Raw genomic sequence first — 15,546 nt, 5'->3', positions numbered from 1 at the left:
TGTTTTAAAAAATATTTTTTTTGGGCTTTAAAAACAAAAAATCGTAACGTTGTTTGATTGAGCCAAATAAAAAAATAAATAGCAAGTGGTCATTTACTACATTTGTGGAAAGGTATTGAGTCCTTACATGACGGCGTGACTTCAAATCCTCTCGGTGACTAATCTAACAAAATCTGTTGTTTGAAAAAAAAAAAAAAAATCTGAAGATGAATAAGTATTATCCTTGAATGCGGGAAAACATGTTTCAAACTCAAAAGTGAAAATTATTACAAACCAATGTTTGGTGGTTCAAGTGGTAAGGAGCTTGTTCTCCTTAAGTAAGGTTTAGAGTTCGAGCCTTGCGAATGGAGCAACCATCATTGGGAGAGCTTGCCCCTCCGAATGGGATTTGACCCGGCTCGAGAGATTAGTCCTCACCTACGTGCGGGGGATACCCTAAATTCATCCAAACAACTTTTTAGGTTGTTTATAAATATATGTCGTCAAAGATTACGAAGCTATCTTATGGATCCTAGATGGAGTCGGTCTCATATTAGTTCCACTGTGTCCTATTCTTCGCTGGCGAAGTCAGAATTTAATATGAGGATGAGCCTTTTATAAATGCAAAAAATTGAGAAATAATAGTTACAAAACTACTAATTAAAATATCATAATAACACATTGCATCAATAATATTTCATATTTTTAATAATGTAATGTCTCTCATATTTTGAAGGGATTGCTTGATAACCTCGTTATCCATACTATTAAATTTAATAAGAAAAATTAATCAGAAAGCCCAAACTCTAATAATTAAGAGGTAAGATAGACGAGAAACAATAAAAATTGGGATGTGATATCCACACACCCTTTTTTACTTTTCCCACACCTTTTTAGTTTTCAGCCGTCAGATCGGATGAATTGAATAAGATCAACGGATATAAATTAACAAGGGGTGTGTGAGAAGTAAAAAGGAGTGTGTGGACAGCACACCCCTAAAAATTTATAAAAAGTAAGATAAATTTTACAAATAATATTGTTTTTAATTGAATTAGTTTGAATTGTATATGACAATAGATATGAAATTTAAGAAATGAAAAGAAAAGTAGTTTTCTAGTCTTGAACTCCTGCTCCAGGATTGCAGTGCGAAAGAGAAAGATCAAAGAAGATTTTTGTTTTAATCAAAAGTGGACGGGTTTAACGATAAGAGATTTTTTTTTTAATCAAAACGTTAAAGGTTATTTTTTTTTTGGTAAAAAAAAATGGTAGTAGTGGGCTACCATTCCGAGCCGGGTCGTTGTTTTTATGAAAGCTCTCCCCAAGAGGTTTTTTTACAAGCGGATGATCGAACCCTTGACCTCCCTAAGGATGATACTCAGAAGAACCGTCCAACTTGTAGCTAGCCAGCTTTTATCCACTAGATCAAACCCCATTGGAATGTTAAAGGTTATTGATTTTATGTCCAATAAATCTTAGAGTTGTAATTTTAAATAGGAGATAGTTTGTATTGTTTTGTATTATTGACCAATAGGAGAAGGGTGTAAAGAAGAATAATGAAAGATGTTAATAGGGGGAGGCTTGCACGAACATGGCCTAGGCCTATCCAATTCCCCTTGTCCCTCCGCCCCTGTGCTATTCCTACACATGTAAAAGAGTTGAAAATGACACTTAATACATGTTTAATTTTTAAAACGTTACGAATTTATTTAAACAATCTTAAAAAGTCAGGACTAATATGAAATCGACCTAACAGTCGGGTAAATTCGTGTACTTAACCCTAAAAACGAACGTAATGCAGGAATTACAACAGAGAATTCAAAGAGTTATTGATAAATGGGGGCCAAATGGAAGACAGCCTTCAATGACTATGTGAAGAGGAAATGGGCAAAATTAGGAAGCACATTGTTGATTTCCACGGCGAGATGGTGCTTTTGGTGAACTACAGCAACATCAAATACACAGGTAGTCCATGGCTGATGAGGCGAATTAACAAGCTCACTCCAGCCTCCACTTCCCATTCTTTTACTTCTAATAGTAAATTACACGAAATATTAGCATTATTTTATCCATAGGACGTCTGACTAATAACTGATTAATGTGAATTACACGATAAAATATTAGTGGGTCTCATATAATTGTTATCATGTAGGTCTTGCAAAAAAATTGCATACGTCCCTTACCATTAACAGCAACTCCAGCCCATGCCCAAATGTCGGGCAAATAGACAGTTATTGTCCAAAATTTGTCAAACATGGCCATCAGGCAATTCGTGCTCGACCCCTGGTTTGAGCGCTATCTGACACGTCATGATGATCAGCTACGTTCTTTTTTTTTTTTTTTTTTTTTTTTTGCATCAAGGCACGTGCAATACATGCACACGACTAACGTGTGGGAGATCGAAAAATTCGCATGGGACTTGCGCTGCAGTGCACTATGCATAGAGATGTGGGGTGGTGTGAACCATTGGATTTCCAATTTAAAATTCAATTTCAACACTATGACTATGACATGTGACGTGATGTGGTCCCTTAGATTGATAATGGCTCTATCCTCCAACGGCCTATTTTGCAGACATTTTAGGGTTAAAAAATTAGAGATATTGTCATATAACCGTTGAGCCATGCACGTGGCACAACTTGCGTTATTGGATTGCAAAAAAATAAAATAAAATAAAATGTACTTAATTTGGTTGAGAAATAAATTAAAAATCAAAAATAAAATATAGAAAATAGCAACAAAAAAAAAAAAAAATTAAAATTAAAAATTTTCCTCCAACCATCATGCTTCATCATGTCTCCTTCTGTGTGCGGCTTTCTCCCTTCTTACTTCAGGTCTCCGTCTACTTGCTTCATTCTCTCGCTCTTCCATTTTGAAACAACTCATTTTCTTGCTCATGAAGATCTAACAATTCATTCTCTAGCTCTTGGATTTCTAACAATCTCCTTGAATTTATAAGACATTGTAAGAACTTAAGATTATTATGAAGAAGAATTTGAAGAAAGATTTTGACTTTGGTCGAGATGCACTTGGGGAATTACTATTCACTAAAGCAATAACTGTCCTTGCCCAATTGATTCTTGCCTTAGCAGGATGGAATTGCTCTAATGATATGTAACGCGTTAGTTTCATTGTTTTTGAAAATTATTTTACCTTAGAGCAGGGTTTAGTGTAGAATATCGTTAGTTTTATTGTTAATTTATTATTATATCACCCTACCGTAATGACTTGGTATGTATGAGCGAGCTAGCGTAGTACATAAAACTTATTTTCCCACAACAATTAAGGTCGAGGGTCATCTACATCTCAAAAGCGCATGGGTGACTACGCTACTCGAAATAGGTTGGTTTGGTTTCGGTTTTGGTGGTCCAGAAACCGGACTGGACCGAACCGAACCGATTTATATTTAAAATTTGAAGGCTAGAGGTTTCAAACCCCTTACCTCCTGGTTAGCTTGCTTGCTTCAGTCAACTTGACAACAAACTTTGTGTTGCTATATTCGTATTAGTAAAATATTTACACTGATTCTAGACTGTAATTCTTTATAAGATTTGTAAACACAAAACCCTAGCCTTCCACCCATTTACTGACGTTTCATCTTCTCTGACTTCTTAGCCTCTCTCTCTCCCACCGTCGAATTCTTGTAGCTCGAATGATTTCTTCTTTGAACGCTTGAATGTCTGTAACTGTAAGCAATTTATACAAGGATTTGCAGCAATCTGTTCATCATTTTCAGGTGGGTCATCGTCGCGATACCTGTTTCAAGAAGTTCAGGTTAGAAAACGATGCTTTGGCTATATCAATTTCATCGATTTTGTTCCTAATCTTGTAAATTTGTTTAATTTGTGATTGAAGGATTGGGTTCCGAATCGTTACCCTCTTCACCATAACCCGCAGCAGCCCTCCCTTCACCAAAGATCCCCAATCTCTCTTATTTATTTGTTGATTTCTGGGTTTTTATGCTGCACCTGTTTTGCTTTTCTTGATTGTGCATGGTAGTAGAAGGGTGAAATGGTAGATGTCAGTTGTAATGCATAATTTAAATTTCTTGAATGTAATTTGATTCACTTGGAAATTAAGAAATGCAAGGATTGTTGTTTAATTGCTGATGAGCAGCTTAAATCTCAGCTGTTTCCCGATGGTGCTAAATTTCTTGATTGGTTTAGATGTAATTTGCCAACAACTAGTTGCATATGTTTGTTTTTAAGGTATCTTATTAAGTGCATTTGAGGATTGATTGAAGAATGTATTCAATTTTTTGGCAATTCGGAATTCTTTTTGCTATTGAAGAAGACGAAGAACGAAAAAAAAAAAAAAAAAAAAACCGAATCTAAAAAAACCGAAACGTTTTGAACCGAACCCAGCCCTAGGGAGGATGGTTCCAACATAAGAATGTCGTTGGATGAAGAGGGAAGAGCGTATTTGCTACCCTTGGGTGACAGAAGGGAATAAAATAATGTGCTCACTGGTTAGTATTTTATATATCTATTTATGATTCACTATTATAAATGATTTAGGGCTCGTTTCGATGTTCTTTTAAAATGACTGAAAGTGCTTTTAGAGAAAATATTTTTGGGTTCCAAAAACACTTAAAGTGCTTTCTGCAAGAAGCACCAGTAATGTGTTTCTTCCAAGAACCATTTTAAGTGTTTTTTTCAGGATTTACTTGCATGTTTACTAAAATTTCGTTCTAAATTTTTTTTACCAGAAGCGCTTTCAATTATTTAAAAGCACATCCAAATGAGCTCATAAAGTAATTAAAATAGAATTTGGATATTTATTGTTATTTGTGTTGTTGAGAGTGTCAATCCAACATAATAAAAACAAGGGATCTCGTATATGCTTGTAAATAATTGATTTTACTGGTGGAACTTTAACTTTCTTCACGTATTGTTGGACAAGTGGTGTCTTTTTTAATCAAGCAATGTGACCTATTTTTTCTTGGGTGAACTTGAGTGAATATATAAAAAAGAGAATAAAGATACAAACAACAGAGGTCAAGAAGAAATTAATATACCTAAGCTGCAAATGGCAAGAAAATCAACCAAAGCTCAAAAGACCAAATATGTTGAGAATTAAGCTTTCCATAGGCTTGAAATCAACCTGCAGATGAAAAACCTGTAGATGAACTTGAAGAAATCGAAGAAGATGAAAGTTTCCTTTTTTTTAGTAGCAGTCGTTATGTTTAAAATGTCCAACAACCAGTTAAGTTTCTATTTAGAGAAAGTTGAACATATGTGCTTGTTCCTATCCTGTCAATGTACTGGTTTGCTGGATCCATTCCTAAGTGGAATGATCACAGCTCCTAGTGCTCTAGGGGGCTGAGATCGACCCTAAAAAATAGGACATGTCCAAGCCATCTATATGCTAGGGTTTTGATGAATGAAAAGTCTAAGAAAAAATTACTCTCCTTCACTCTATCTTCTATGCGTTTTGTTCTTCAAATCCCAGATTTCAAAACCAAATTCTATAAGAAATTAACACAAAAAGATCATGGCCTGGTACCATTTCAACATGGTATTAGAGCTTTAGGTCTGATTTTGAGGAAGGGTGTGATATTGTGAGTGAAATCCATTTTCGAAGGAAACTCAGAAAACCTTAAAGGTGGTTTTTTTTTATTTTTTTTATTGTGGTTCTTGTTGCTTTATTCGAGGAAATCGTTGGATTAAGTTCATTTGGTGAAGATTTAAGAACTCCACATTTTAACGGCACCAACTACGATTTTTGGTCCGTTAAAATGGAGACCATTCTCATAGCACACAATATATGGGATGTGGTTGAGCTTGGCATCCATGCACAACTCATTCGCAATAGTGAAACCTCTGAAGATGATGAAGAGGAAATTGTGCATATCCCAGTGGAGGCACCAGGTGTTTCAAAGGAAGATAAAATAAAAAATGACAAGGCATTGAGTCTCATTCAAGAGGCAATTTTTGATGAATTATTTCCTCGTATTAGAAATGAGAAGACAACAAAAGGGACTTGGGAAATTTTTAGAAGAGAGTTCAGAGGAGACAAAAAAGTAAGAGTTGTTAAACAACCATTAGAGCTAAGTTTGAATACTTGACAATGCAAGATAGTGAAACTTTAGATGACTATTTGGCTAGGTTATTTGAAATAGTGAATAGCCTGAAATCACTAGGAGAAGATGTACGTGAGAAAAGAATTGTGCAAAAGTTGTTGATGAGTTTGAGTAGAAGATTCAAGTCCATAGTGTCTATTACATAGAAAACTAGAGATCTTGATGTTATAAGGATTGAGAAGGTGTTGGCCTCTGTCAAATTTTATGACAAGAGGGAAGACCTACGTGAAGTTCTCTAGTACTGAGTCATTCAATAATCTAAAAATTAGAGGCAACAACAACAGTAGTGGTAATTAGGGCCGATCCGTGCCCAAATTTAGAGGAACCAGACCTTACTCGTTGTAAATAATAACGGGGTGAGTCGAACCGGGTAATGGGATTTTAGAATTGGGAACCGGACCTAACCTGGCTTTTTTAAAAAGGGCCGAAACAGGCAGGGTCCATAGGTCCAATATCATTTTTTTTGTTAGCCATAGAAGGGATGACCTCATTGAAGACGTCTTCCTCATCACAGAAGAGAATAAGCAGCACAGAGGCTGCATAGCAACAAGCAACAAATCAAAGCAAACCCAGATGCAAAAATAACAAATCAAACCCCTTTGATCATGCAAACAGTCAAAACTAACCGAACAATGATCAAAACATCAAAATTGAAAAGAAACATCAACAAGCACAAAAAAAAAAAAAAAAAAAAAAAAAAAAAACCAGAATAGAACCTAGAACTCGCAAGGATTAATCTTCAATATCTATATTCTAAAACCTAGAACATAATCTAAAACTCACGGCAATCCTAATTCAAAAACTCTAAATCCCTATATTAGAGATTCACATAAAGAAAAATAAATCCTAATTAACAAATTACATAAATTTAGGAGGATGATGGCAGTGTCCTCGATGGCGGCAATGGGTGGTAATGGTCGCGACATCGGTGATGGGTGACGATGGTGAATCGGTAACGATCTAGGACCTGGGTTCTTTAATTTCATCCGGTAGGTGATTTAGGAGTGGGAGAGATTGAGAGAACTATGGTTGGAGCTGGTCGCAACAACGGTGATGGGTGACGACGGTGAATCGGTGATAGTCCCGATGATGTCATCAACTTAGTAAGCTTCAAACTTCTTTTCCCAGTCGGCAAGGATGCTGATCTCCTTCTCTGTGAGGCCGTTGAGTAGGTGATTCAGGAGTCGGGAGAGAAAGACTTGCTCGATTTCAAAATTTAAGAGAGGGGAGAGTCTTAACTTGGGAATTCGAGAACGGAAAGACAGAGAGAATATATATGTTTAGAAATGGAATGGTGGATATCCAAATGATGGAGAGTGGAAATGGTCCAGGCCGGGGGCCTTTTTTCAGAGATAGAAGACTTATCCCACCCCGCCCCATTTTGAGTTTACAAAATTTGTACCCGCCTCACCCCGCAGGTCCTAGACCTATTTGCCCACCCTTAGTGGTAATGGAAGTTATACAAGTGCATAAGGCAAACAAAATAAGAAAGGGAAGAACTGGTCACAAAACAACAACTAGAATGATAGTGGTAACTCTGGTTGGAACAACCAAAGTAGTGGGAATTGGAACAAAAGGAACACATTTCAAAATAGGCAAGGTAGTGGCAGTCAAGGAATTGGAAAATCACAATGTCAAACATGTGACAAATATCATTTTGGCATATGTAGGTACAAAGGTAAGTCAAAATGTGGTAAGTGCAATAGATTTTGGCATACGGCAAATGATTATGATAATAACAAACAGGTTGCCAACTATGAAAAAGAGGAAGATGTAACCACAAGTACAATGTTTTATGCTTGTCACTCAACCTCAATCATTCAAGATAGATCTTTGTGGTTTATGGACAATGCCTACAGCAACCACATAACTTTTCAAGAGTCCTTACTGTTAAATCTTGACAGCTCGGTTACATGCAAAGTGAAAATGGGAACTGGTAATTTGGAACAAGCAACAAGGAAGGGAACACTTATAGTGGATACAAAACATGGGAAAAGATACATAAATGAAGTTATGTTGGTTCCAGGGTTAAACGAAAACCTATTAAGTGTTGGTCAAATGATGGAGCATGGCTATTATGTCTTGTTTGGTGGAAATATGGCAGAAATCTTTGATGACTTCAATCTTGAAAATGTCATAGCTAAAGTAATAATGGCTGGAAATAAGTGTTTCCTACTGTCCTTAGAGTCTATAACTTTCGTAGCAAGGAAAGCCTCAATTGAAGAAGAGTCATGGAGCTTCCACAAAAGGCTTTGTCACTTGAACTTTGGTAATCTAAAAAGGATGCAAAGAGAGGGAATGGTGCTAGGTCTACCTAAACTATCATAAAAGAAGGAAGTTTGTGAAGGCTACGTTTCTGGCAAAATGCATAGAGAACTATTTAATAAAGAGAAAGTGTTGAGAGCAAGCTATCCACTTGAGCTTGTACACATAAATGTGTGTGGACCAATGAAAAATGAACCCATTGGTAGGAACAGGTACTTCATCATATTCATTGATGATTTTTTAGGAATATATTGGGTGTATTTTCTCATAAATAAGTTTGATGTGTTCAATGCATTTAAAAAGTTTTAAGCTTTTGTGAAGTTGCAAAGTGGGTTTAGTTTAAAGAACTTGAGAAGTGACAGAGGGAGTGAATATACCTCTCATGAGTTTCTAGATTGTCATTCAAACATAGGAATGGTGAGGCAATTAACGGTTGCCTATATACCTCAACAAAATGGAGTTGCTGAGAGAAGAAATAGGACCAATGGAGAAATGGCAAGGTCAATAATGGCCGAGAAGAAGATTCCTTTGATGTTTTGAGATAAAGCAGTTGACACTACAACATATTTGCAAAATAGGTGTTTTACAATTGCAGTGAAAGACAAAACTCCATTTGAAACATTCATATGTAGAATACCTAGTATAAAGCACTTGAAACTGTTTGGATGCATATGTTACACACACATTCCATCACAGTTAAGGCATAAATTTGATGAAAAGCCAAGCAAAGGCATTTTCATAGGATATGGTAGATGCGAGAAAGGCTATATGGGTTTATAACTTGCAATCCAAGAAAACTATGTTCAATAAGGATCAATCCTGGAATTGGGAATGCAGACAGCTTGAAACACTCTCAATACCTCTTAGTCTGGAAAATGATGTGTATAGTATTGATATGTAGGAAACCTCAACTTATGAAACTCAAGTTGAAACTACTCAAAGCTCTCAACCAATTTTAAGTCCTAACAATTCATCCACTAGTAGGAGTGAAAGCCAAAGTCAAGATTCAACAACCAGTTCAACATCAGTGAAATTGAGAAGCTTGGATGAAACATATGCAAGATGTTACATAGGGGTGGTTTCAAAAAAACTGAAAACCAAACCGAACTGGAACCGAAAAAATTGGACCAAACAAAAAAACCGAACCGAAAAAAAAATCAAACTGAACCGAATCTGGTTGGTTTGGTTGGTTTCTAAGTTTCGAAAACCGAACCAAATTGAACTGAACTAAAACATTGTAAAAAACGACGTCGTTTTACATTTAGTAATAGAAATGGCACGTCATTCTGAAAGTTTGTATTTGTATTGGTGGTGCGTGAATTTATACGCACACAAATTAAACCCTCTTTTTGACAATTGTAGTAAGTATGTAAGTAGGGATCGTTCTGGACCGGGGATTAGGAGGGATTGTTAATCACTTGGATTTGACTCAAAAACGTAAAAACACAATATAAAACACTATACTAGACTCAAAGAATGCAAAACTAAACTTTAAAACACTAAGACAAACCAAAGACTCAAAATGCTTTAAAAACACAAACTAAAATGATTTCTAACTAAATTGAACAATAAAGTAAAGGGGGATTGAGTTTTGGAAGAATTTGAAAACAAAACAAAAACTTGGAAACAAAACAGATTGTAAAACGAAGAATGATGAGAAACTAGTTAGAGGGTTCCTTATCCACACATGAACATAAGCATATAATTTGACTCCCAGTTATGACTTCAACAAACGATGAATGACAATGCTCCAAGTTAATTAGGTCTGCTTAAATTAACTTTCAGATTTCCCTAGATTCATTGGATTGAATGGGATACGCATTACAACCAAATTATTCCTAATCAAAGTCCATAACATGGAATACGCATGATAGAGACATTCAACAAAGATCATTAAGTTCAACGGAAATCATAAACATCGACTAGGCATTCATAACTATGGAATACGCATGTTAATCCAGCCTAGGGTTTACTAAACACAATCGTGACTAGCGATTTTTACTACTCATGAATATAAGTTCATAACGATTAGGTGAAATTCCCTTATATCCTAGCATCAAGTTTAGGCATGCAAATTAAGTGTCGACCCTCAACCCACATACATAAACAAGTTCTTAATCAAAACAGAAAAGTAAACCACATCTAAAGTTCATGAATTCATAACTGGAGTAAATCAAATCATAACCAACATATGTCCATGGCTTCAAATTCGCCTATTACTAAAAAGAAATTAGTTCCACATGTTTAACATAATTGAATAACAAGTTAAATTAAACATGAAAACAGAAACAAGAAAAGAAAGAACAAATTGATGGAATTGAATGGATGGAAAGTTAGCTACGGGGTTCATCTCCACATATGTTATACTTGCATAATAAAACGATTTCCAATTGCATTTCAATAAACCATTAATTTTCAATGCTCCAAGTTAATTAGATCCGCTTAAATTAACTTTCAAATCTTCCTAACGTTATTGAATTGGATGATTGCATACGACAACCCAAAACATTCCCCACAAGTCCCCTACATGATTGCATAATAGAGATACAAGCAAGAATCATTACGCTCTATGAAAATTATAAGTGTTGACGAGGCATTCGTTACTATGGAATACGCATGAAACTTATGCCAAGAATTTGTTTAACGCGATTGTTTATAAGCAACCTCCACTACTTGTGAATATAAGTTCGTAACTATTAGGTGAAACTCACTTATATTCTAGCGTCATATTCATGCATGAAAATTAAGTGTGCACTCTCAATAAACATACATAAATAAGTTATCAATCAAACAGTTAAACGAATTGAATCCACAACTTATGAAACGCAATTAGAAGTAATCAAATCAAAATGCAAGCATAAACATATATTTCGAATTCCCCCCTAGCCAAGGGGGTTTAGTTCCTCATGGTACAAAACAAAGAGAATCAAAGAAACACCTAAACATTCCAACAACTCAAATTTGAATTGTATGAACGTTTAGGCCCTCTTCTCTTCCATTCCTCATTCGTACAAAACAAAGAGTATTGAAATTAAACATTGAAATCAAAGAAACACCTAAACATTCCAACAACTCAAACTTGAATTGTATGAACGTTTAGACCCTCTTATCTTCCTCTTCGTTGTAGCACAAGGTCTAAGGATAGTTTGATGGTGTACATTCTGAATATGGAAGAATGAATATGAATTGAGGTGTATGATGCTGGAAATGCAAAGAAACTCACGACAAAAGGGGGAAGTGTTTGTGTTGTGGTATGTACAATGGAATGGAAGTGTGGGATTGAATGCCAATGGTTGTGTGTGGAATGAATGGTTTTATAGGGAGAGAATGGGAGAGAAATGGGAGTGAATGTGGCTTAATGATGAAGGGTGAAAGCTGGAAAACATGTGGCAAGGTGTGTGTATGTGCTGGAATGGTGTGTGTATGCGCTGGAATGGTATGTGTATACACGGGTTTGGGAAGTTTTTGATGATTTTCTGGCTGCATGATGAAGAGTTAATAAATAATGCATGTAGGTGGCTGCAATGATGAAGAGTGAGAACTGGAAAGGGTATGAAATGCACGGCAAAAAGGGGTTAATGGTGCTAAAAATGCATGTGAAAACATGTGAAAGCTGGAAATGGGATGGGTAGCCACGGCATTGAGTGTGGATGAGCTGGAAATGCATGTGAAGATGCTGGAATTGTAAGGGTTGTGCACGGCATTGGCTTTGTTTGGGAATGGTTGAATGCATGTGGCTGATTTATGAATGATTATGGATGCATGTGCAATGTTTTAAAGGATGGAATGCATGTGAATATGATGGAAATCTGATGGGAACTCACGGCAAGGATGATTTCTGGTGGTGAATGGGTGATGGTGTGATTGAATGATTAAAGTGCATGTGGGTGGAAATGCATGTGCAATGGCTGATTGTGGTGCAATGATAATGTCTTGTGGCTGAAATGATTAAAGAATGGGAATGCTAGGTTGGAAATGCATGTGGGTTAAAGGTAGATTGAAGGTGGTTTGCACGGCAATGATGGTGTTTTTCTGACTATGAATGTGTTTGCATGTGCACGGTTTTAGGGAGAAAGGTGGATGAATGTGCATGTGAATTAGGTTGTGAAAGCATGTGAATGCATGTGTTGATGAATGGGATTGTGGAGATGCACGGCACATGTGTAGGAATGGGCTGGAATGTGTGGTGGATGAAGATGTATGTGCAATGAAGTGGAATGGATGTGGTTGCAAGGTTTTGTGTTAGGTGATAAGTGGTGATGATAAGTAATGATATGTGATTATGATAAGTGATACGTGGTGATGATAAGTGTATGATATGTGATTATAATAAGTGATAAGTGGTGATGATAAGTAATGATATGTGGGAGTGTGGATGAAATGAAGGAGTGAAATGTTGGAATGTTATGCACGGCTAAGGATATAGGAAAGGTTTAAATGTCCTAAAACTAAAGGGAACAAGGTTCCAACACTTTGGTCTTCAATTAGGTCTTCAATTTCGTCCAACACTTTGGCTCCAAGCATAAGCTATCCATCCTTAGCCCAAAAGTGCTCCAAACGTCTCCAAAATGCATCTTTTTGCTCCTTTAGCCCTTTGGACTTACAAACACACGAAAATAGCTTAAAGTACTAAAATAACTAAAGAAACATAACGTAAATGCATGAGAACAAGCCATTTAAGTCGCATGAATATGCTCCTATCAATTGGTCGACGACGTCATTCAGTGACTTCAGTCTGAAACCTTAAAGCTAAACATCGATCCCTCATTCACTCTGAGCCTCCTCTTTCTCTCTCTTGGTCTTCAATCACTTTATCAAAGTCTCTGTCTCCCACTCTCTCAAACTCTCTGGGCGCCATCCTCTTCGGATCCACCTGGTGGTTCATTTATACGGCCTCTCCTGTTTCTTCATCATTTTCACCGGTATAATGTCCGGCCTAACTCTAGGCCTCGTCAAGCTCGAGATTCTGCAGTGCAGCAGTTCCCCCACCGAGAAGAAACAAGCAGGTTCGTTCTTCTCTATCTCGTTTCTCGCTAATTCCTGAATTTCTGTTTCGTCTCGCTCGTAGTTCATCAAATTTTTTTTTGAATTTTGTGTGGTTTTTTTTCTTTCATTTGTTATATTGCTGGTGGTTTAGAAGCAGCATCAGCTGCTCGTCACTTTGCTACTGTGTAATGCGGCTGCTATAGAGGCGAGTGGCACTCTAATTTTAAGAATAGCAGCGGTTTTCGTTGTCAATCGTTTTCTTTCATATCAGATTTGGTTTTGCCAAAATTAAATTGAATATGGTATAAGAATATTGATGTTATTCAATGCAGAATGTGTATCCAATTGAAAGTTCTCATTTAGCATTTAAAGTTTGAAGATTCAATGACAGCTATTAACTTTGATGTTTGCAATATGCAGGCTCTTCCGATATATTTACATAAAATTTTCAATCAGTATGTTGCTATAATTCTCTCTGTGACTTTTGTCCTGTTTTTCGGAAAGGTGTGTTGTATCCTAATTTTCCGATGATTTAGCTCTTTGGTTTTGACATTTACACTCGGCAATAAGCTTGTTTTCTCTGGAAGATGTATAAATGGCTGCAAGCTTTGTTTTCTTAGGATTTTTCTTTTGTTGAAGACGAAAAAAAAAAAAAAAAAACCGAACCGAAAAAATACCCAAAAAAAATTGGACCGAACTGAAATTTTGGTTTGGTTTCGGTTTTGGCAAAAAACCGAACCATTTTGAACCGAACCCAGCCCTAGTGTCACATGTGTATTGTTGAACCGGAAAGCTATCAAGAGGCAGCACAGGATCAAGCTTGGCAAGATTGAAATGATTGAGAAAAAATGACATATAGCAACTAGCAGAGAGACCTACTGATAAGCTTGTCATAGGAATAAAATTGGTTCTTAGAACTAAGCTCAATTTGGATGGAATTGTCCAAAAGTAGAAGGCTAGGCTTGCTGCAAAAGGCACAAAAGCTTGGTATGAAACCTTTGGCCCAGTGGCAAGGTTAGACATAATTCGAAGTCTCATTGCTCTTACAACACAAAAAAGATGGAAGCTATTTCAATTAGTTGTAAAATCACAATTCCTAAATAGTTTTCTATAAAAGGAAGTGTACACTGAGCAACCTGAAGGTTTTGAATTGAAGAATGCTATCGCAAGGTTTACAAGCTGAGGAAAGCATTATATGGCTTAAAACAGGCTCCTAGAGCCTGGTACAGTGAGATTGATACTTACTTGATTAATTGTAAGTTCAAGAAAAGCACTAGTGAGGCTACATTAAACACAAGATTTGATGAAGAATATGGATTGATCATTGTGTCACTGTATGTGGATGATATTGTATACACCAGTGAATTTAAAATAGAGATGATGCAAAAATATGAGATGTCTGATTTAGGGGTGCTTCACTTCTTGGGAATGGGAATTCTGCAAACTAATAAGGGTGTGTTTATTCATCAAAGCAAGTATGCAAAGTCACTCCCGGTGAAATTTGGTCTTGAAGACTGCAAACCTGTGTCAATTCCATTGTCTACAGGAGAAAAACTCAAGAAAGTTGATGGAATTGAATTGGCTGATTAAAGCATGTACATGAAGATTGTAGGGAGCTTTTTGTATTTGACAGCAACTATACCAGATTTGATGTATGCTGCCAGTTTATTGTCAAGCTTCATGAACAGTCCCATAAAGAAACATTTTGGAGTTACAAAGAGAGTCCTGAGATATATGCAGAGTACAATAAGCTATGAGATTGATTATGTAAAAGACAAAGAAGCAACACTTAAGGGATCATGTGATGTTAACTGGGCAGGTAGTGAAGATGATAGTAGAAACACCTCAGGCTGTGCCTTCAATTTTGGAAGTGGTGCCTTATCCTGGGCCTCTGTGAAGCAAAACACAGCGGCTTTATCAACTGTAGAAGCTGAGTATGTCTTTGCAGTAGAGGCCACAACTCAGTCTATTTGGTTATGGTTTGTGCTTGATGATTTTGGGGAGATGTAAACTGATACAACCCCTTTGTTATGTGATAACATATCTGCAATTTCTATGGTGAAGAATCCTATCTTCCACCATAAAACCAGACAGATAAATAGGGAGCATCATTTTATTAGGGAAACATTACAAGAATGAGTGATTGATATGAAGTTCTGTAGAAGTGAAAGAACAACTTGCAGATATCTTTACTAAAGCCAAAGTATATTCGGAAGCCCAATCATTATATATTCGTA

The 15,546-nt window shown here is 36.4% G+C and overlaps 1 protein-coding gene across 1 annotated transcript; it reads left to right on the top strand.

The window, feature by feature from the left end:
• Positions 1 to 14,902: 14,902 nt before the first annotated feature.
• Positions 14,903 to 15,319, top strand: LOC137747924 (secreted RxLR effector protein 161-like). Its single transcript, XM_068488049.1, has one exon. It carries the CDS (start codon positions 14,903 to 14,905, stop codon positions 15,317 to 15,319), a length of 417 nt encoding a protein of 138 aa, XP_068344150.1.
• The last annotated feature ends 227 nt before the right edge of the window (positions 15,320 to 15,546 follow it).

This window comes from Pyrus communis, chromosome 10 (assembly GCF_963583255.1).
Source record: "Pyrus communis chromosome 10, drPyrComm1.1, whole genome shotgun sequence".
NCBI classification, from domain to species: Eukaryota; Viridiplantae; Streptophyta; class Magnoliopsida; order Rosales; family Rosaceae; genus Pyrus; species Pyrus communis.
This window is presented reverse-complemented; position numbering and strand designations above follow the sequence as displayed.